This window comes from Ictalurus punctatus, chromosome 1, assembly GCF_001660625.3.
Source record: "Ictalurus punctatus breed USDA103 chromosome 1, Coco_2.0, whole genome shotgun sequence".
NCBI lineage: Eukaryota > Metazoa > Chordata > Actinopteri > Siluriformes > Ictaluridae > Ictalurus > Ictalurus punctatus.
In genome coordinates, this window is record NC_030416.2 from 10,638,003 (window position 1) to 10,658,864 (window position 20,862).

The window sequence follows — 20,862 nt, forward strand, 5'->3', positions numbered from 1 at the left end:
CTAAAACCGCTGCGCATCACTCGCATCAACCGGCGCAGCTTTTTGAGGCGGAATTGCGCAGGTTTCAAAGGGGTGTGCTGCGGCTTGCAGGCGGAAGGACACAAAAGCCCATGAAAAACCCCCCCACAGAACCGGGACAGTGCGGCTTCTTAGTCTTTGCCGGCTTTACCTCACCTCAAGAGCAGCGCACGAGACCGGCATCCTGAAGAACCGGCACTGCCCTGCTCTCTGATTCCCCCCCAACACACATTTAGTAATTTCTTTAATTCGCTTTTAGTCTTGTTCAAGCTTTGTGAACGACTTTATTTCACATCCTGGCCAAACTTTGAAAACTAAACCGCGGTGAGGCTCCTCAACTCATACACTAGAGCACTTGTTTACCTCTCTGTATACTCTTTTATAAAAAAAAAAAAAAAAGAAAAGAAAAGAAAACAACAACAACAAGAAGAAGAAAAAAGTCAAAATTTCCCCTCTCATACATTCTAAAGGGCTGACATCTCCATACTGTACCAGCTGAAGACAGCCGACTGACTGCGCAACCATGGGGGTAAGAACCAACATCTCCAGCTTTAGCCTACTTTTTTTTATTATAATAAAGAAATAACGCCTATAATTGGCACTAGCCTATATAAAGAGAGGCTGAATGGCGTTGTCAGTGTAGTACAGTGTGTTAGATGGCTAGAAGAGACGCAGAACTTTGTGTTCCGATCCAGATGAACTGCAATGTCACTGCTGAGCTGTGACTGAATGACATTGACTGTAATGCGGATTTTCACTTTTTCTACCTCTCAGACTGCGACTAGACGGAATGATACAGGAAAAGCCCACTTCAGAGAGAGAACAGGAATGTCCACTAAAAAAAAACAACTAAAAAAAAATAAAAAAAATAAATCTCTAAGCTAGATATGTGTACGTTTTAACACCCCTGTCCCGGTTAGTGATTCGGACCCGGAACCCTTGTTCCTGTAGCATATCGTTATGGTTTGTATATGAAATGCTGGTTATATCAGTAACCTGTTTATTTATTTATTTATTTATTTATCAGCAGAGCAGCATCTGCTTACGCTCGAGCTCTTTCCCTCAATTCATCATCTTTTGCACATTTTTTATTTATTTATTTATTTATTTTTAAATCACCTGCAGTGCCCTTGCGCTTGTACAGGCTGTAGATTTCCCCCCCATCCTCCCTTCTGTTTTAATTTGCGCAGGTACGACCGGATGTCCTCTGCTTAAATCGCTCTCATCCTCTTTACTCATGCACTCGTGTCGTCTCGTTTAAAAATAATAATAGTAATAAATAAATCAGAAGTTGCAAACTTCTGAGTTTGTTTTTTTTTTTTTTTTTCAAACCTCATCTGCCTTATAGCTCATTCATCCTGCACAGTGAGGATTTTCGCATACTCGTGTCTTTTGGAGTAACACTTGACAGGTGCGCGTTCTGGGAGCAGTGGTGATCCGCTGACGCTCGCGCGTCATAATGCGGTTACCGGGTATCACTGCGCTCCAGGGCTTCTTTCCCCCCCGCCGGTTAACGTGTTACATAAGAGAGCGTTCAGGGGAATCTGAGCGATACTACGTCCTCGCTGGGCAGATCGAAACTGCTTGAATTTCTTCTCCTCTGCGGATAATGCACGGAGTGGTGAAAGAGCGTGTGCCACTGCGTCAAACAGCGCACGCGGCCTGTAGCCAATCAGAAACGCGACCTCATTTGAACAGCGTGTCCAAACCAACACAGCATTATTATTATTATTATTATTATTATTATTATTATTATTATTATTATTATTATTATTATTTTGGTCAGAAGGAGAATGGAGCTGAATTCTATAATTTTCCTTCCCGCAAGGGCATTACGTCCTCTCACACTAACAGTATGAGAAGTATTAATACAATCGTCATGCCATAGGCTTGTTATTATTTCCGGGGTTATGCGGCTTGGGACATCGTGGTGTCATGACGCATAAAAACCGAGAAGTGCCAGGACTTTGCGCACATGCATGGCGCATTTCAACCCTTGTCTATAATGGTGCGTTTATAAGATTCAAACTCATAAATGTCCAAACTGGGTGTCTAGTGCCACTGCGGCAAAACGACGGTATCAGCAATGCTCCAAGGGCGCAGGGTAAAGTGATTACGCGCACAATATCTGCCGAGTCATGCTTTGTCTATGTGTGAGCAACAGAAAGGCAGCAGATGCAGAAGGACGCGCGCGCTGATAGGCCTATAAGCGTCTCTGCTTTATCATCATCACCGGGTTATTCACGTTGTCGACCATCTCTCTCTCTCTTTCTCTCTCTCTCTCTCTCTCCCTGTGTGGAAGCGCGCGCGGTGACGTGACGCAGTGCTGCCGGTCTGCGTCGAGCAGGGGGCGTGGCCAAGCCAGTGGAAACTCCCTGTGCATGACCGATGGACGGATTGTACCGAGACATAATGGACATAAAGTGCACTGGATATTTATAGACTAGGAAGTGCACTTACGTAAGGAGACATTTAGGCAGTCTGAATTGTGTAGGATAACCTGAGGATCATGCATGTATTATAATTTTTTTTAAAACCCCATATATTATGGGGAATGCAATGAGATTAATTTCGACTATGAAACAAGAGGGAGAGAGAGGAGAGCTAGAGTTACTGTATATTCTGTTACAGTTAAACTTCAGACACAGGACACGCGTGGGGTGACAAATATACAAATATCTGAATATCTGAGAGTTGTGACTTTGTGGGGAAAATTCGACCGTTAATAATGATTTCACTGGAAGGTCCTGACAAGAATAATAAGAAAAAAGTGTGTGTGTGTGTGTGAGGAGACAAAGGGTAGGGGGCGCAGGCAGAGGTAGAGGACAGGAGGAAGTATGGGCGGGGAGGGGGAGGGGGAGGGGTTAGAAGAGAGATAGGAAGGGATCATGTTGCAGTGTTCCACCTGAGCTGAGCTCACGTTTCCACAGTTGATATGTACTCAGGTGTCTCTCCCTCACACTCGGGTGAGGACAACTGGGGTTTGTTAAAGTGGGACAGTACGATCCGGACTTCTTAGAGAGACGGAATCATTCTTCATTACTGACTCAGTCATTGTAAGGCCATTATGTTGTTGGATAAAATTAGCATCGAGTGTCGGAAACTCATGTCATAAAGATGACCTTCAAGTTAAAGTGGCCTTGTTTTTCAAAGTGAGGCTGTTGAGAAGAAGCATGTCGAGATTATGTTTTATGTCACAGTGACAGCAGCAACCAGTCAGAGTGCTTGGTTTAGAGAGCATTGATTGACAACCCTCTCAGTGCTTCCGCCTCCTTTTTTTAACTTGCAGCAATAAACCTGTCTGTAAAACAACTGAGTGTTAATCAGTCAGTGAATTAATATAACATCTTTGTTTTTTTTATTGATTTGGCATCTATATCCTCCATTTAGTACGTGAATCTCCAGCAGTCTGCATCTAGTACGTGAATCTCCAGCAGTCTGCATCTAGTACGTGAATCTCCAGCAGTCTGCCTGCTAAATCCAGATTCATGATGATCATACCTCTCAACCCCGAACATTGCATTCATTATAGATAAAAGAATAGTGAAGCCTAGATCCAATGAATTAGGGAGAGCATGTGGTCATTGTGGAGGTTATTAAGTCAGCTGACTGGTTCATTTGGGGTTTATTATCGGGAATTGTGTCTGAATTATGTGTGTGGATGTGTTCAGTTTCCCAAGGTAGGATTACCCCCTCCTACAGTTTCTCCGGCGCTGAGCGCTACCCAGAAGGTCAGTGGTGCGGTGAGATTACCGGTGTCTACGGGAGGTTATCCGAGGGCTCGGCTCCGGTTCCCTGCTCAGCACGGCATGATTTATTCATGCTACGCTTTTGTACCTTGAGATGCACTTCAATCAAACATAGAAAATATTTTCATAGAGGAACTTTACACTTGTATCTGTTGGTTCTTGTTCTCTTTTACTTAATGGCAGGTCAGTGGGGATGGTCATGTGGAGTATGATTTGGCATAAAAACAAAACAATTTGATTCAGGTGTATGTGTCAGGTCCTGGTGAAGAAGACGACTGAGAAACTGAGAGAAAGTGATATGTGTTCGTGTGAGTGTGTGTGTGTGTGTGTCAGTGACGCAAGGGAGTGACGCAGGGGAGATCTCAAGCAATTCCTTTTCCATTGGAACCAATGAAAACATATCCATTTCCATACCGCTTATAACCTTATTTGGGGTCATGGGGTCATCCCAGGGAACTTGGGGCACCCTGAACTCAACCCATCACAGGGCACAGTCAAACACACATTAACAATTTGGAAATGCCAATCAGCTTACAATGCATCTTTTTTGTATCGGGGGAGGAAACCACAAAGCACAGGGAGAACGCGCAATCTCTGTGCACACAGAGCAGAGGCGGGATTCGAACCTGGAGGTGCGAGGCAAACATGCTAACCACTAAGCCACCATGCCGCCCTGAAAACATAGACATATTTTATCAACTATATTCTGTGTCAACATGCAGATTTAGTCGTGAGCATGTAAACACATAGGGCCTAAATTCTAGCAAAGCTGCTAGACTGAGGATGAATGGATGGCTGGACGGACAGATGGACAGTTGGGCTGAAAGGGGAGGGGAGGAGGGGACAGAGGAGGTAATGCATTAAGAAGGATTTTAGATTTAGCCTTGGGTTTTCATTAATTGCATAGAGCACACATGGCTGTGTGTATTCTTTGTCAGACCAGGTTTGATTTGTTTTTGTTTGTATTTGCTGTGCGTACAAGACTTAAAGTATTAGTGTGTGTATCTACTAAGAGATTTCCTAGGGTCACTCAGTTCGGGTGTCAGAAATAATGGGTGTCAGGGTATAATGCGAAGTGAGCGATTAGGGAATGAAGTGCGAGCTAATCCTCATCTTTCCTAATCAGATTACGCAATCTGTATTCGCGCAGCTCTATCATAACTTACAGCAGAGTCCAAAACATATGGCCCCAAGGACGTTCCAGCATTCAAAAACACACACATATACGTATTTACACACATGCTAGGCAAACAAAATCTTGCCACTTTTTCATGAGAACCATGTCAGTCTCAGGGACGAATGATTCTGGATGTCACGGACAGATTTTCCCTGCTTCCTTTTGCTCACGCCGTGTATACATCATCTGGAGCAGTGTGGGCATGTCTGCTGTAATAATAATAAGTGCACACAATACACCTATGCACTCACGCACGGTGCGCACACACACACACACGCACACACTTTCGCTCTCTAGGGGCAGTGTCGCTGTTTTTTCTGCACTAGCACTAATTTACAGCTAAAGCTCCCACTAGACGTTGAAGGAAAATCGTGACCTTACTGTTATATAAGCTCCATTCTCCCATTCATTTTTAACCCAGATAGGACGTTATAAAACTAAGGTCATGAAACGTTAACACCGAATTAACGTTTAATCCTTAAACACGTGATCGAATCGAAATAGGTTAAAAGTTTGCAAATGTGAAAATCCTAAGTGTCTAAGGTTTTGAGGACGGGAGGGAACTGCTTCATGGACTTGCCGCTAGTTCACATGCTGATTCATGCTCCATGAGCAGCTAATCAAGGGTGGTGTTGGACTGTGCCTTCAGCATCTTTGCTTTGCATAGAAAATAATTAGATATGACATATCTTGGGCCGTAGGAAAAGGCTCAACCTTAGCAAAAGGACATGAGGAAATGAAACGGCTCCAACCGTAACCATTCGTATGAATTCCAACACATTCAGAATTATGAAGCCGAGTTATTCCGAGAATATGTATTGAACATGTTTATTCAGGGTAGCTGATGTTACGGGGACAAATCTACAGGCAATAACATCCAGAAATGGTAAATACCTTATGCAACTAAGAAAACAGAAAAAAAAAAAAAAAAACTCAAACCAGTAATTCGGTGCAATCTTTTCTTTTCAGCATTAAAACCGTCATAGATGAATTCTCCACTTTAAATACAGTATTATCGTGTGTTTAAAGTCTCCATGAAATTAAAATGGCAGTTTTGTGTCTCTTAGTACGGATATGTTGGCCTTAAGGTTATCTATAGGCTTGTGTGCTCGAAAACAATGATACAATTTGTATTTAGAAGATACCGTGCTGTGTAGAAGTATTTGAAAAGTAAACTAATTTCTTCTGTTTTTGTGTATATCTCATACTAAATAGGTTTAGATCTTCAGACGAAATACAACGTGAAACAAAGGCAACCCGAGTAAACACACGATACAGTTTTAAATTATTTACTTATTTATTTTAATGGAGCAAAAAAAAAAAAAAAAAAGTTATCCAACACCTGTCACCAATTTGAAAAATGAATTGCCCCCTTAAACATAAAATCTGGTTGTGCCACCTTTAGCAGCAATAACTGCAACCAAACGCTTCCAATAACTATAGATCAGTCTTTCACTTACTTCTACGACTTGGATTAACTCCTACGCTTCGGATCATTGTCTCGCTGCAGAATGCAGTTGCGCTTGAGTTTCATCTTACGGACTGAAGATCGGACATTCTCCTTTAGGATGTTCTAGAGAGCAGAATTCATGTTTCCCTCAATTATTGCAAGTTGCCCAGACCCTGAAGCAGCAAAGCCTCCCAACACCATCACACTTCCACCACCATGCTTGACCGTAGGTATGATGTTCTTTTTGTGGGATTCAATGTTTGGTTTGCGCCAGATGTAACGGGACTCCTGTCTACCAAACAGTTCCACTTTCGACTCATCAATCCACAGAACATTCTCCCAAAAGTTTTGAGGATCATCAAGGTGTGTTTTGGCAAAATTCAGATGAACCTTAATGTTCTTCTGGGTTAGCAGTGGTTTTCCCCTCACCACTCTTCCATGGATGCCATTTTTGCCCAGTGTCTTTCTGATAGTGGAGTCCTGAACAGTGACCTTTATTGATGCAAGAGAGGCCTGTAGTTCCTTTGATGTTCTTCTTGGCTCTTTTGTGACTTCCTGGATAAATAGTTCCTGTGCTCTTGGAGGAATTTTGGAAGGTTGGTCACTTCTGGGAAGGTTCGCTACAGTGCCGAGTTTTTCCATTTGGGGATAATGGCTGTCACTGTGGTCCTTTGAAATAGCTTTGTAAGCCTTTGAAATAGCTTTGTAACCTTTCCCAGGCTGATGTATTTCAATCAACTTCTTAACAACAACTAGTGTGTTACTGGGTAAGAGCTTTTAAACAACTTCATGCTGTTGAAAAAGTTCTATTTAAGTGTAGATGTGATTGAACAGGGTTTGCAGTAATCAGGTCTGGTTGCGTCTAGTCCATCTGAACCCCATTATGAATGCAGTTTCATAGATTTGGGGAATTAGTAACCACGGGGGCAAATACATTTTCACACAGGCCCAGTTAGTATTGGAAAACTTTTTTGCTTCAATAAATAACATTATCATTTAAAAACTATTAAATTAGTAAACTGTGTTTACTCAGGTTGCCTTTGATTTTGTTTTAATTCTGAAACAATTTAGTATGAGATATACACAAAAACAAGAAGAAATCAGGATGGGAGCAAATACTTTTTCACAGCACTGTATATGCATTTAAAATGTACAGTCTCCCTCTATCTCCAATACGGCTTAACAATTTTGGTGACATCGTTCTGCACTTTATCTTATCATCAGATTTTCTGTCCAATCAAATCCTCTCTAGAATCTGAAGTGTCCCGCCCCCAACATTATACAAATCCATGGTACTAACTGTCAAGTACAGCTTAACCTTGGCTGTGAGGTAAAGTAAACGCTTAAGAAAGGTGGAGGAGTCACTCAATATGTCCCTTGACTTCCTGTTTGAGTTGTAATTATGTCAACACCTAGAATAATGCTGCACGCTTCAAGGCACTTCATAATATAATACAACATTTAAACCATACAAGTATAAGAGTGAAAACATTTTTATAAGGCATACTGTGAAGAAATTGGCTTTGAAATGGAATTGAAATTGGTCCATTGGTATGACCTTTTAGGGTGCACGGTGGCTTAGTGGTTAGCATGTGTGCGGAGTTTGCATGTTCTCCCCGTGCTGCGGGGGTTTCCTCTGGGTACTCCGGTTTCCTCCCCCAGTCCAAAGACGTGCATGGTAGGCTGATTGGCGTGTCCAAAGTGTCCGTAGTGTATGAATGGGTGTGTGAGTGTGTATGTGATTGTGCCCTGCGATAGACTGGCACTCTGTTCAGGGTGTACCCCACGTTGTGCCTCATGCCTCATGGGATAGGCTCCAGGTTCCCTGCGACCATGAAGGATAAGCGGTATAGAGGATGGATGGATGGATGGTACGACCTTTTAACGTTATTAGGCTTACCAGTTATCAACTTCACATTTTATGTATACCTCTTTATACATACAAATCTGTATAACGTCTAAATGTACACTTAAAAAAAAAAAAAATCAATATGCTATTTAAAAATACATCTTGTAATTCCATGTCAGCCCTGTAACTCATTTGAAAAAAAACAAACAAACCCATTACAACATAATGAAACAATGCTCAAGTAACACGATTCACAGGAAGTCATCATCTCTTGTCAGGAAGACAATGGTACAATAGCAAGTAAGTTTTTCCTAATATATCTAATATACTATTTATGAAGTTTTATATTTGACTAAGAGGTACAAGTCTAATATGTCAGCTCTGTTACCTTTGAATATTGGATGAATTGCTACTTATTTTTCACAAACACTAACAAGCAGATCAGCTCTAAATGCTCACGGGGTTGACATGCATACAGGAATACTGGATATACTGTAAGCACTCGTGAAAATAAACAAGTAAAAACGAACGACTACTTAAACGGTCATGTGATTTAGAGCGTAGTTTGAAATAGTGACAATAACGAACATTAAGTTGTGCGCATAATCGGGCCCATTGTGGTTTATAGTTTTTTCCTTCACCAGCTTTCCATTTGCATGTACAGCCCATGATGATGACTAAACATTATCTATATGTATTTCTGTATCAGGAAGTACTTCATTCCCTCTTTCTCTCTCATTCTCTGTCAGTCTGTCTCACTCTCTCTCTCACTGTCGCAATGCGTTTCAGCCGACTCCACCATGACTCACTTCCAAAGATGATACGATTCCCCAGTTTTAGTGCTCTCTTCTGTATATTTCATATATATATATATATATATACACACACACACACACACTCTGGACTAACCGAAGCTTCCAGTTACAGGAGCATCAATAATTAGTTATCAGAGTTCAGGAAACAGTCCATTGGTGTAAAGGTGTGTGTGTCAAGTCAGTCGGTAGAAATATGCCAGGATGTAATTTCAGCCCGTGGTCTCTGGTTCTCTCAAAGACCAGTTCTGGTAGGTTATGGTAGGTATCACACGGACACAGAAATCATTACCGTTGTTGCTGGTAATTTCCTGGTAATAACGATATGCTGAAGGAAATCCACAAAGATTAGCGAACACCTCTCATACACAACAAATTTACCCAATTTGAGTCATCCACTTCTCTGTGACCCCTGGTGCATCATCGCCTGAGTCAATTCTCACTCGATACCCACTGCAGTCCGATACCATATGGAACTGCTTCAACCTTAATGACAGAGGGAAAGAGTCACTATTCTCCTCTTCTCTTACTTCTCAATCGTGTTTTTGTGTGTGTTTTGGAGAAAGGCTGAACGCTCTACCTTAAATAAGTGTGGGTTAGGGGTCTTCACTTGCAAACTTTTATTGATGTAACTGGTAAATGGTCTGCATTTATGTAGCGCTTTTATCCAAAGCGCTTCACACTGGTTCTCATTCACCCATTCACACACACACTCACACACCAACGGTAGCAGAGCTGCCACGCAAGGCGCTAACTTGCCATCGGGAGCAACTCGGGGTTCAGCGTCTCGCCCGAGGACACTTCGGGATGTGGAGTCACGTGGGCCAGGAATCAAACCGCCAACCCTACGATTAGTGGACACCCCGCCCTACCACCTGATCCACAGCCGCCCACATGATGTCACTTTTAGTCACTGTTTTAACCCCCATTTCCTTCCAGTTTTTGTGGTTACCAGTTTCTCACCTCTGAGACCGGTAACATTTTGCAGTCAGCGGCACCTTTAACTGTAAAATAAGTTCCGTACAGATTTACACTCGCCATCCACTTTAATATGGCCGCCTACTCATTTATGCAGTTATTCAATCGTTCAATCATGTGGCAGCAGCGCAATGCATCAAATCATACAGATGCAGGTCAAGAGCTTCAGTTAACGTTCACATCGAATATCAGAATGGGGGGAAAAAAGTGTGATCTCTGTGACTTTACCTGTGGCTAGGATGTTGGTAGCAGATGGGCTGGTTTGAGAATTTCATAAACTACTGATCACCTGGGAGTTTCTAGAGTTAACACATAATGGTGTGAAAAACCATATATATATAAACTCTGTATAATCTCTAAATAGATCAGCAGTTTCTTGAAATTGCTCAGGTGTGAGTATGTGTGTGTGTGTCCAGTTAGAAGTGGCCAGGTGGTGTGCTGGTAAGAGCCATCAGGCGATAAATGCCATCGCTGTTGGCAACAAGCTCACACGCTGACAGAGCAGCAGGTCAATATCTAATTACCACACTGGAAGGAAAATGACAAAATCCTCCCTCTTATCTCTCTTTTTCGCTCTCCTTCTTTCTCTCATCCCTCCTGCCCTTGTTCCTCCTTCTACAGCGATCTCCATCTCAGCAGATATCGCTGTCAGTCTGTCAGTGTCTCCTCCCCCACGCTCCTCTCTCTTTCCATCTGTCCTCTTTTTCTTTCTCTATCTCTGTCTGTCCATCCATCTCTCTTTCTCACCTTCTCATTCTCTATTCATTGAACGTCACCTGCTTGGCGTGGATGCGTTCATGGCCGACGCGTGGGTGTAAGCAGGTGCGCCCTTGGTCAGTCCAATAGGGAAATTAAGAGCGATAGGCCAGATGAGGGAGTCGTCATGTGGCACAATGGATAATAATACCTTCGATGAACGACAAGAGAAAGGACCTTGATTGTAAATTTTCCTATCAAGCAAGGAAGGTGTCGGGCCACAACAAGTGCAACGACTTCAGTGTGCTTTGGCCAATCTCTGGAAATTCAACGGAGTGATGAATGCCGTTTTTCCAAATGATATTCCCTCAGTTGGAGTTTTGGTGCTGGTGCTGTCATGTCACTTCAAAATCTCTCACAGGTGTTGGGTTGAGATCTGAAATCATGAAAAACACCCCGAAATGCCCCTACAGCATACACACAAACATTATACCAGGACATTTATGCAGTACATAGGCTCATGAATCCACTCTAGTATAGTTGAATAATAAAACAGGAATAGATATGAAGGTAGAATTTATTTGGTGGTTTGATGTGCGCACATGAATGGTTCAATAAGTTACTCCGCCCATTATACACTAGTCATTCTGTAAATATGTCCTAGTCCATCACTGGGCAGTAGGAGTCTCCAGTGTTTAGAACGCGGACTCGTTTACACTTGTTTTCTCTACTGTATCTCTACTTAATGATCTCAGAAATGGACGAGTAATTAGATCTGAAATATTTCTACCTGTGTATAGACAATAGGTGTTTTTTGTTGTTGTTGTTGATTTTATTCAAAGTAAATATGCACCAAATAAACACAATTCACAGTCATCCTGCGGCCACGTAACAAGTTAACTGCTGCTTCAAAACTCTCAAAGAAAATCCATAGACAATCACATTGTCATCTGAGAGGTTTTCCGGGAAGACGATTCACTTTCGCGTATCCGCAGTGCATTAAAATAGCAGCTCACATCCTGGAGGATGACATACTGGCTCTTCTGGATATCGATCAGGAAACGTGTGTGCGTAGGCTGAACCCGGCTTAGTGTCCGAAAGGCTAAACTAATCCGCCGGTAAGGTTATTTTATTATGTTAGCGTTTAAATCATCACACATTTGCCTTGTCGTTTAAGACATTTGACTTAAAGTTAATAAGACACCAAAAAAAATGCAGCTTTGTACATTACCGAAAAGCCCTGAACAGTCCTGAAGTTTCCCTGGTTTTAATGACTCTTACAGAGACTCCTTCCGTTTAATGTTACGTGAATGTCTCCTTACAGGAAGCTTCTCCGTATCAACTGTGAAGTCTCTGTGAAATGAGGTGTTAGTAAAGAAGTGATAGCATATTAGAATGAGTGCATAAATATAAAACAAAGACTAGCTAGCTAGCATTAGGAAATGTCCCAGAAGAATGCTAATGACCTAATAGAAAGGGAAAAAAAAGAATCTCAGATTGAATTAACCTGTATAACGAGCTGTGATTAACTGAGAGAAAATGGGAGGTGATCGGCTACTTAGACAGTTAATCTGGCTGGTTAAAATTTCAATCCTTCCAGCGTGGATGATAATATAGTTTCAGTTTGATTGCGTTGTGAGTATTTCATTTTTACGTGCAGATTTTTGGCATTAAGCATTATGCAGCCAAATGATGTCTTTAAAGTGATGATTTAAGGATGCAACTGAACTGACGCTAAACCGGATAATGTCTACATTTACGTGCACACCGGTATTATGATATTAATAGAAATCTGGCGATATTCTGATTAGTATTGCGTCGCCATGTGAACGCCGCGATCCGTTTGCTCGATTCAGATTAAGACAATATTCGGATTCCCCAAATTCTGATACCCACCCCTGGAATATGCCTGTTTTAATCGGAAATTTGTTACAGAAGATCATCCGGAAGGAGAGATAAAGGAGATGCGTGTGCGCATATAAACATCGTATTCGGAATCTAGGAATCCGATGCGCATGTAAACGTAGTCACTATAAACTCCTCTGACTAGTTAGCAAAATTAGTAGCTCAAAAAAAAAAACAAAACATTTTTTAATTGAACACCAAACTTCTCGACTGACTGACTGCATTTGGAGTAAGAGGACGATTTATTTATGTATTTATTTTTCTCTCTGAAGTATTTCTTTAATGGTGCCAGGTCTAATAGCACAACAAATGAAATAGGGCCAAAAAATACCTGATTTCTAGAATCTCACACACATACAATATGGGAATGGGGTTTAGAGATACGGATATAATGTATCTGAGAGTTTAAAAAAAAAAAAGGCGAATGTTTGGGTACCTTCAGTGAAGAGGACCATTATATTTCTCATATTTTGACATCTGACATCGACTTTAGTAGAGAAGAAGCAAATCATAGTTTAGACAAACGTTAATGATTAGAGTTGTCTTAATCTGCGTGAGAGGTGTGCACACGACTAAGTCAAACCTCCTGCTGACTACGATTTTTCCCCCTCGGTTTATGGTGCACACCTGGTCCAGACTCATTTGGGTGCCAGACACACACACACACACACACACACACACAGAGAGAGAGAGAGCGAGAGCGAGAGAGAGAGAGAGAGAGAGAGAGAGAGAGAGAGAGTGAGTACTCATTCTTTGATCTTTGATCTCTCAGCCTGATAAAGTCCAAAGCAGCTGTACATGAATTAACATGCTTTTGAAGTATACAGATGTTTCAGTACAACTTGATGTTTCGGTTCAAAGCAGCAAGTCAAATTATAGACTCCTTGAAAAAGATAATGACTCATTATATGTCTTGGAGACACAGAGAGAGAGAGAGAGAGAGAGAGAGAGAGAGAGAGAGAGAGCATCAAGGTTGTAGTTCAAATTTTAGCATCTATATAGACAATGATAGACAATGAATGAGAATGATTTGCACATTGTTGCTTCAGGATTTTGTAGACAAAACAGTCTACAACAGTATTTTGTAGACAAAGTGTCTCATGCGTTATGTGTGTTTCAGTATGGGCGATCAGACAGCTACCGCGTGGCTACCACGCAGGACAAAGACAATAAGGGCTCCAATAAGAAGAAAAATGCGGCAAAAGATCTGGATGAACTGAAGAAAGAAGTGCCTCTGGTAAGATGCACAATCTCACAATGCTTTTACACACACATACACGCACACATACAAAGTGAACAATTCCTTTGTCAGCGGATATTATGTTTGCCATGAAATGTGTATTTTCACGTGAGTGTTCCTAAAAGCAGTACTTTTCTTCTTCTCCCCCTGGTTTGAAGCTGTCACTTGTTACTCTTTCTTTCAGACAGAACACAAGATGTCAGTGGAAGAAGTATGCCGGAAATTCCAGACAGACATAGTACAGGTGAGCGTCTCTCCTTCACTGTTCAAACTACCGCAATGTGTCAAAATGTCCACTAGGTGTCAGTGTAATCCAGTTCACTGGTGCACACATTTCATACATGAGTAAACGCTAATGCTGTACATTTCACTTCCCTGTGAGTGGACACACTATAAAAAACATACAGCAAGGACATTATAGATGACAATAGTGGGCTGTTAATATTCTGATCAAGCTTGATTGTGGCTAGTTAACACGTTAATATTTCATTTCACGAATCTCTATGAATAATATTATATTATTCAGTGTCATGCATTTGCTCTCTCTGCACCAGGGTCTGACTAATGCCAAGGCGGCTGAGTTTCTGATTCGGGACGGACCAAACGCTCTCACGCCTCCCCCAACCACGCCCGAGTGGGTGAAGTTCTGCAGGCAACTCTTCGGAGGCTTCTCCATCCTGCTGTGGACCGGCGCCATCCTCTGCTTCCTGGCCTATGCCATCCAGGCTGCCACTGAGGACGACCCAGCTGGGGACAACGTACGCAAAACACACACGCACACACAACTATACATTTTTACAATTTCAGATCTGATACTCAATATGGCTATAACGTTATATGGATATAACGTCAGTAACGCTGCGTCCTCTTTCTCTCAGTTGTATCTAGGTATTGTGCTGTCGGCTGTAGTCATCATCACCGGCTGCTTCTCCTACTTCCAGGAGGCCAAGAGCTCCAAGATTATGGAGTCTTTCAAGAACATGGTGCCCCAGGTACCCTCACAATGTGCTCCACAGACACAGGGTAGCCTCAGATACTCTTACTGTCTGTGCTCTTACAGCACTATTCAAGCGGCATGGCGCAGTCGCTATCCAGATATAGAACCCTCCTGAGTAACATTCTCTCTACACACAGCAAGCGTTGGTGATCCGTGAAGGAGAGAAGATGCAGATTAACGCCGAGGAGGTCGTGGCTGGAGATCTCGTAGAGGTGAAAGGAGGCGATAGAATTCCTGCTGACCTCAGAATAACATCCTCCCATGGCTGCAAGGTACACAAGCATGCTCTATAGATTTTGTGTGCTTGCATATTACTATAGCACATACAGATGTGTGTCCACACATCTGTATGCTATTCTCACGCAGTTCCGCTAGCTTTGATGGGTGAAATAAGAAGTAAGTGCGCCGCTCATTTGTGCAGGTGGATAACTCCTCTCTAACTGGGGAATCAGAGCCACAGACGCGATCGCCCGACTGCACTCATGACAATCCTCTGGAAACCCGCAACATCGCTTTCTTCTCCACTAACTGCGTAGAGGGTACAGACTCTCCTTCAAATATTCCCTCTCTTAATCACTCACTTAATCATTGATCCTCTTACTCATTTTAACAGGAGCACAGCTACACATACTGTATGCTGCAGTAGCATTATATAAAGATTAGGTTGAAAAATGCCAGAGTACTATTTTTAAATGGATAGTACAGCCCATAATAAATTAACCTTGGTTTGCCTTCATCGTTAACTAACAGTTTTGGATTTCTGGCTGGACTATCCCTAAAAGTGCACGCCTTGTAATGTTAGGGACTTTCTATACAGTGGAATAATTGTGCAATAACGTCTCTATGTCTGTTTTTCTCAGGCACTGCCCGTGGCATCGTCGTATGCACCGGTGATCGTACAGTGATGGGCCGCATCGCCACGCTGACCTCAGGGCTGGAAACGGGGAAGACCCCCATTGCCAAGGAGATTGAGCACTTCATTCACATCATCACAGGTGTGGCCGTCTTCCTGGGACTCAGTTTCTTCATCCTGTCCATCATCTTGGGCTACAGCTGGCTGGAGGCTGTCATCTTCCTCATTGGTATTATTGTGGCCAATGTGCCTGAAGGACTGCTGGCTACTGTCACTGTGAGCATTTAAATAAAACGCACCTATAGCACTCGCACACGTACTATATAAGTGACATTTACACTAAAATCACCCAGTTAAAAGCAATTCTGTTTCTCATTTGTCTGGCAGGTGTGTCTGACCCTGACAGCGAAGCGCATGGCTCGGAAGAATTGCCTGGTGAAAAATCTGGAGGCTGTAGAGACTCTGGGGTCCACATCTACCATTTGCTCAGATAAGACTGGAACCCTGACGCAGAACCGCATGACTGTGGCCCACATGTGGTTTGACAACCAGATCCATGAGGCCGACACCACTGAGGACCAGTCCGGTTAGCGAACGTTACCCCATAATGCTTTAGGATGTAGAGCAAGAACTTGTAGATGTTCAAATTTCATTTTATACTACCTGCTCTACACCTAATCAGAGCGCTGATTTTTCCTCTGCAGGCGCAGCCTTCGATAAGACCTCGGTGACATGGGTGTCTCTGGCTCGTGTTGCGGCATTGTGTAACAGGGCAGTGTTTAAAGCGGCCCAAGACGGTCTACCAATCCTGAAGAGAGACGTGGCCGGTGACGCCTCCGAGTCTGCCCTGCTGAAGTGCATCGAGCTCTCCTGCGGGTCTGTCAAACTGATGAGGGAAAAGAACAAGAAAGTAGCTGAGATCCCATTCAACTCTACTAACAAATATCAGGTCAGTATTGAGAATAGCCCAAAAAACAACAACAACAACAAAAAACCAGGATGGCCTAAAATCCATTCCTCCATGTCACAAACGAATGCCAAATCAGCAACTATAAACACTCATGGCACTTATCAACAGCCAAATACGTCTATTATAAGCATAAATATCTCCGGTATAAACAGGACAGTCATCAAACTGAAACTTTTTCTGAGGGTCTACTTTATATAGTGAACGAAGAACAATAGCGAATGTGTATGCCGCAGCATTGTCATTATTGTAAGCTACAGAGCTTGAAAATAAACTAATGAAATGCTGTAACTAGGCTATAGTCTCCTGATGGCTACACAGTTGTCCACTCCCCAGGAATTCAGATGCATGTCTGTATTAATACAATTGACTAGCTGACTCCCTCACTATATATTATTACATTTTATTAGTTTCCGGGGCAAACAAAACATGAGACTGGGTAGCACATTGATGCTTCCACTAGATTAGACCACTGGGCTGGCTAATGAGTTTATTGATTTGTCCACCCTTGAAGACTGTTATATTTCCTCTCACCACCTCTTCATTTCTACTTTAGCTGTCCATCCATGAGACCGAGGACCCAAATGATAACCGCTATCTGCTGGTGATGAAGGGAGCGCCAGAACGCATCCTGGACCGCTGCTCTACCATCATGCTACAGGGCAAGGAGCAACCCATGGATGAAGAGATGAAGGAGGCCTTTCAGAACGCCTATATGGAGCTGGGAGGGCTGGGAGAGAGAGTGCTGGGTGAGAGAGCGAGAAAAAAAAAAGATATATGAGACTGTATATAATACTGTGCATTTAACCATGACCATTCTTCTGTTCCACATCACAGGCTTCTGCCACCGCTTAATGCCAGAGGATCAGTACCCTAAAGGTTTTGCCTTCGACACAGACGATGTTAACTTCCAAACAGACAACCTGTGCTTTGTGGGCCTGATCTCCATGATTGACCCTCCCCGTGCCGCCGTGCCTGACGCAGTGGGCAAGTGCCGTTCAGCTGGTATCAAGGTCATCATGGTGACTGGAGACCACCCCATCACAGCCAAAGCCATCGCCAAGGGAGTAGGCATCATCTCAGAGGGCACTGAAACAGTGGAGGACATTGCAGCTCGTCTTAATATCCCAGTCAGCCAGGTCAACCCCAGGTAACAAATGCACACACATCACTCTCAAAGCACACTCACACACCTGCACAGTCCATTCACAACAACCGGCATTGTTACCTTAAAATGCACATCATCCTTATGCCTTATACAAATACACCTAGAAAAGTGTTGTCTTGTGTTCATTTGTGTTATGTGTTTTAGGGATGCCAAAGCCTGTGTAATCCATGGCACAGAACTGAAGGACATGTCTCAAGAGCAAATAGATGATATTCTGCGCAACCATACTGAAATTGTCTTTGCCAGGACCTCTCCCCAGCAAAAGCTCATTATTGTGGAGGGCTGCCAGCGACAGGTGTGCACACACACACACACACACACACACACACACACACACAAAGTGTCTCATGATGCCAGAATTTGTTTGTTTTCCCACCATTGCGGATATTTTTCCACACTACTATATAAAATATGGCTGCATGATTCTTAATAAAATAGATTCAAATGAAATGATTCAATGATTCGAATCATCATACTTACTAACAAGACCAGATTTAGCCTCATTACTGGCTGCAGTTTCCTGGTAGATGCTCAAGAACTATAACGTTGATATGAATGATAATCACTGGCACATTTGTATTCAAATATCCTATATCATGAACAAAGATATCCACTACTTAGTATAAAAGTTAATCTTAGTTTTCAAAGCCATGTCTCTCGTTTTCCTACAGTAGACTCATAGTTCAGGTTAGGGCACATGGTACAATGTCTATAGCCTTTGGTCACAGATTCGGCATCCTAATCATTTTGTTAACTCAAGTCTATCTCAATCTCACGCTCTCATTCTCTCTCTCTCTCTCTCTCTCTCTTTCTCCCTGTCTCTCAGGGAGCTATTGTAGCTGTAACCGGTGATGGCGTAAATGACTCTCCTGCTCTGAAAAAGGCCGATATCGGTGTTGCTATGGGGATCGCTGGATCCGATGTGTCCAAGCAGGCTGCTGACATGATCCTGCTGGATGACAATTTTGCATCCATTGTGACTGGCGTAGAAGAGGGTGAGTGAGGGAGAGGAATAAAAACAAACCCTTCACAATGAGCATAAAAGCATCCTGTACTGAGTAACTGAATGATATATACATATACGCAGTATTGTATATATTTCACTCTTGCTGCAGGTCGCCTGATCTTCGACAACCTGAAGAAATCCATCGCTTATACTCTGACCAGCAACATCCCGGAGATCACCCCTTTCCTCTTTTTCATCATCGTCAACATCCCATTACCCCTCGGTACCATCACAATTCTCTGCATCGACCTTGGCACAGACATGGTGAGTTCAAACCCACTCACACACGCACACGTTCATGAGTAAATGCAGGATAAAGTATCAAGCGTTTACACGGCTTTCTCCGTTTAGGTTCCTGCCATCTCTCTGGCCTATGAGGCAGCTGAGAGTGACATCATGAAGAGGCAGCCCAGGAACCCACTGAGGGACAAACTGGTCAACGAGCGTCTCATTAGCATCGCTTATGGACAGATTGGTTAGTTTAACTCACACATACTGCAAAGAGATAGACACTGTCTTGCGTTTTCTATATAGTCAAATATAACCACGTGTGTTGTGTGTGCAGGTATGATCCAAGCCTTAGGAGGTTTCTTTGCCTACTTTGTAATATTGGCTGAGAACGGTTTCCTTCCCTCTTATCTGGTGGGCATCAGGCTCTCCTGGGACGACCGCAGCGTCAACGACCTTGAAGACAGCTATGGACAGCAGTGGGTAAGTCAACACATTTGTGTTTCTCTGTGTGTGTGTGTGTGTGTGTTGTGCAAGTTGTTAGGATTGATGCTGACGAATCTCTTTGTGCTTGTTATTGTCAGACCTACGAGCAGAGAAAGATTGTGGAGTTCACATGCCACACAGCTTTCTTTGTTAGCATTGTGGTTGTGCAGTGGGCTGATCTAATCATCTGCAAGACCAGGCGTAACTCTGTGTTCCAACAGGGCATGAGGTAAGTCCACACACTGTTTCTGTTTGACCACTTGCATTTCTTTATATGCAAAGTGTATGCCTGTATCCAGAGCGTAACTGAACATCTATTTTAAAAAAAACATTTATTTTTTATTTTTACAGGAATAAGATTCTGATCTTCGGTCTGTTTGAGGAGACAGCTCTAGCTGCATTTCTATCCTACTGCCCAGGCATGGACGTGGCACTCAGGATGTACCCACTAAAGTGAGTCTCACACACACACACACATATATATATATATATATATATATATATATATATATATATATATATATATATATATATATATATATATACACACCTGGATAAATAGAGAACTATGACGAATACACATTTAAAACTACATGTACATGTGCTGGGTATGGTGTTATACATGTTATACTTAAAATCAAGTTGTATTGTATGAATATTAAACTCTCTGTGACCCGTTCCCTAGACCTTCCTGGTGGTTCTGTGCATTCCCGTATAGTTTCCTAATCTTCGTGTACGACGAGATCCGAAAGCTTCTCCTGCGCCGAAACCCTGGAGGTACTTATAGCCACGTTTTTAACACAAACACACACATACACATGTACACAAAAACAAATGTATTTATACTAGAGTATTAACAAGTGATGATAATGGTGTGCTAATTAAATATATTTTTTAATAAGTTTCAATAATAACATTTTTTGAGAGCGCTACCTAGCCCTAATAAAGTCACAGGTTTTAATTCAGTTTGAACAAAAAAAAAGTTTCAAGCATATTCTTCAGTACCTGCAACAAAAAATAATTATATAATATAATTATTCAACTGTACAAAGGAATTTACGAAGCATATAATTAGTAAGTGCCATTTTATATCATTTTGTTTCATGACACTCTCTCACTCTCTCTCACCCCCCTCTCTCCCTCTCATCCGTCCCTCTTTCTCACCCCCCTCTCTCTCCCTCTCTCCCCCCTTCTCTCTCCCTCCCTCTCTCTCTCCCTCTCTCTCTCCCTCCCTCTCTCCCTCCCTCTCTCTCTCCCTCTCTCCCCCTCTCTCTCTCTCTCCC

The 20,862-nt window shown here is 42.6% G+C and overlaps 1 protein-coding gene across 1 annotated transcript in view; it reads left to right on the plus strand.

Moving 5' to 3' along the window:
- atp1a3b (ATPase Na+/K+ transporting subunit alpha 3b) overlaps positions 1-20,862 on the plus strand; it is a 23,227-nt gene continuing 2,365 nt past the window's right edge. The window contains exons 1-21 of the mRNA XM_017469503.3: positions 1-342; positions 489-547; positions 13,755-13,871; positions 14,059-14,118; positions 14,429-14,632; positions 14,753-14,866; positions 15,009-15,143; positions 15,293-15,410; positions 15,732-16,000; positions 16,112-16,310; positions 16,429-16,673; positions 17,248-17,440; positions 17,529-17,841; positions 18,004-18,154; positions 18,686-18,854; positions 18,975-19,129; positions 19,217-19,340; positions 19,431-19,576; positions 19,678-19,808; positions 19,931-20,032; positions 20,265-20,356. Of these exons, the coding sequence (XP_017324992.2) occupies positions 542-547; positions 13,755-13,871; positions 14,059-14,118; positions 14,429-14,632; positions 14,753-14,866; positions 15,009-15,143; positions 15,293-15,410; positions 15,732-16,000; positions 16,112-16,310; positions 16,429-16,673; positions 17,248-17,440; positions 17,529-17,841; positions 18,004-18,154; positions 18,686-18,854; positions 18,975-19,129; positions 19,217-19,340; positions 19,431-19,576; positions 19,678-19,808; positions 19,931-20,032; positions 20,265-20,356 (3,043 nt within the window). The 5' untranslated portion in view covers positions 1-342; positions 489-541. The remainder of the gene's footprint in view (positions 343-488; positions 548-13,754; positions 13,872-14,058; positions 14,119-14,428; positions 14,633-14,752; positions 14,867-15,008; positions 15,144-15,292; positions 15,411-15,731; positions 16,001-16,111; positions 16,311-16,428; positions 16,674-17,247; positions 17,441-17,528; positions 17,842-18,003; positions 18,155-18,685; positions 18,855-18,974; positions 19,130-19,216; positions 19,341-19,430; positions 19,577-19,677; positions 19,809-19,930; positions 20,033-20,264; positions 20,357-20,862) is intronic.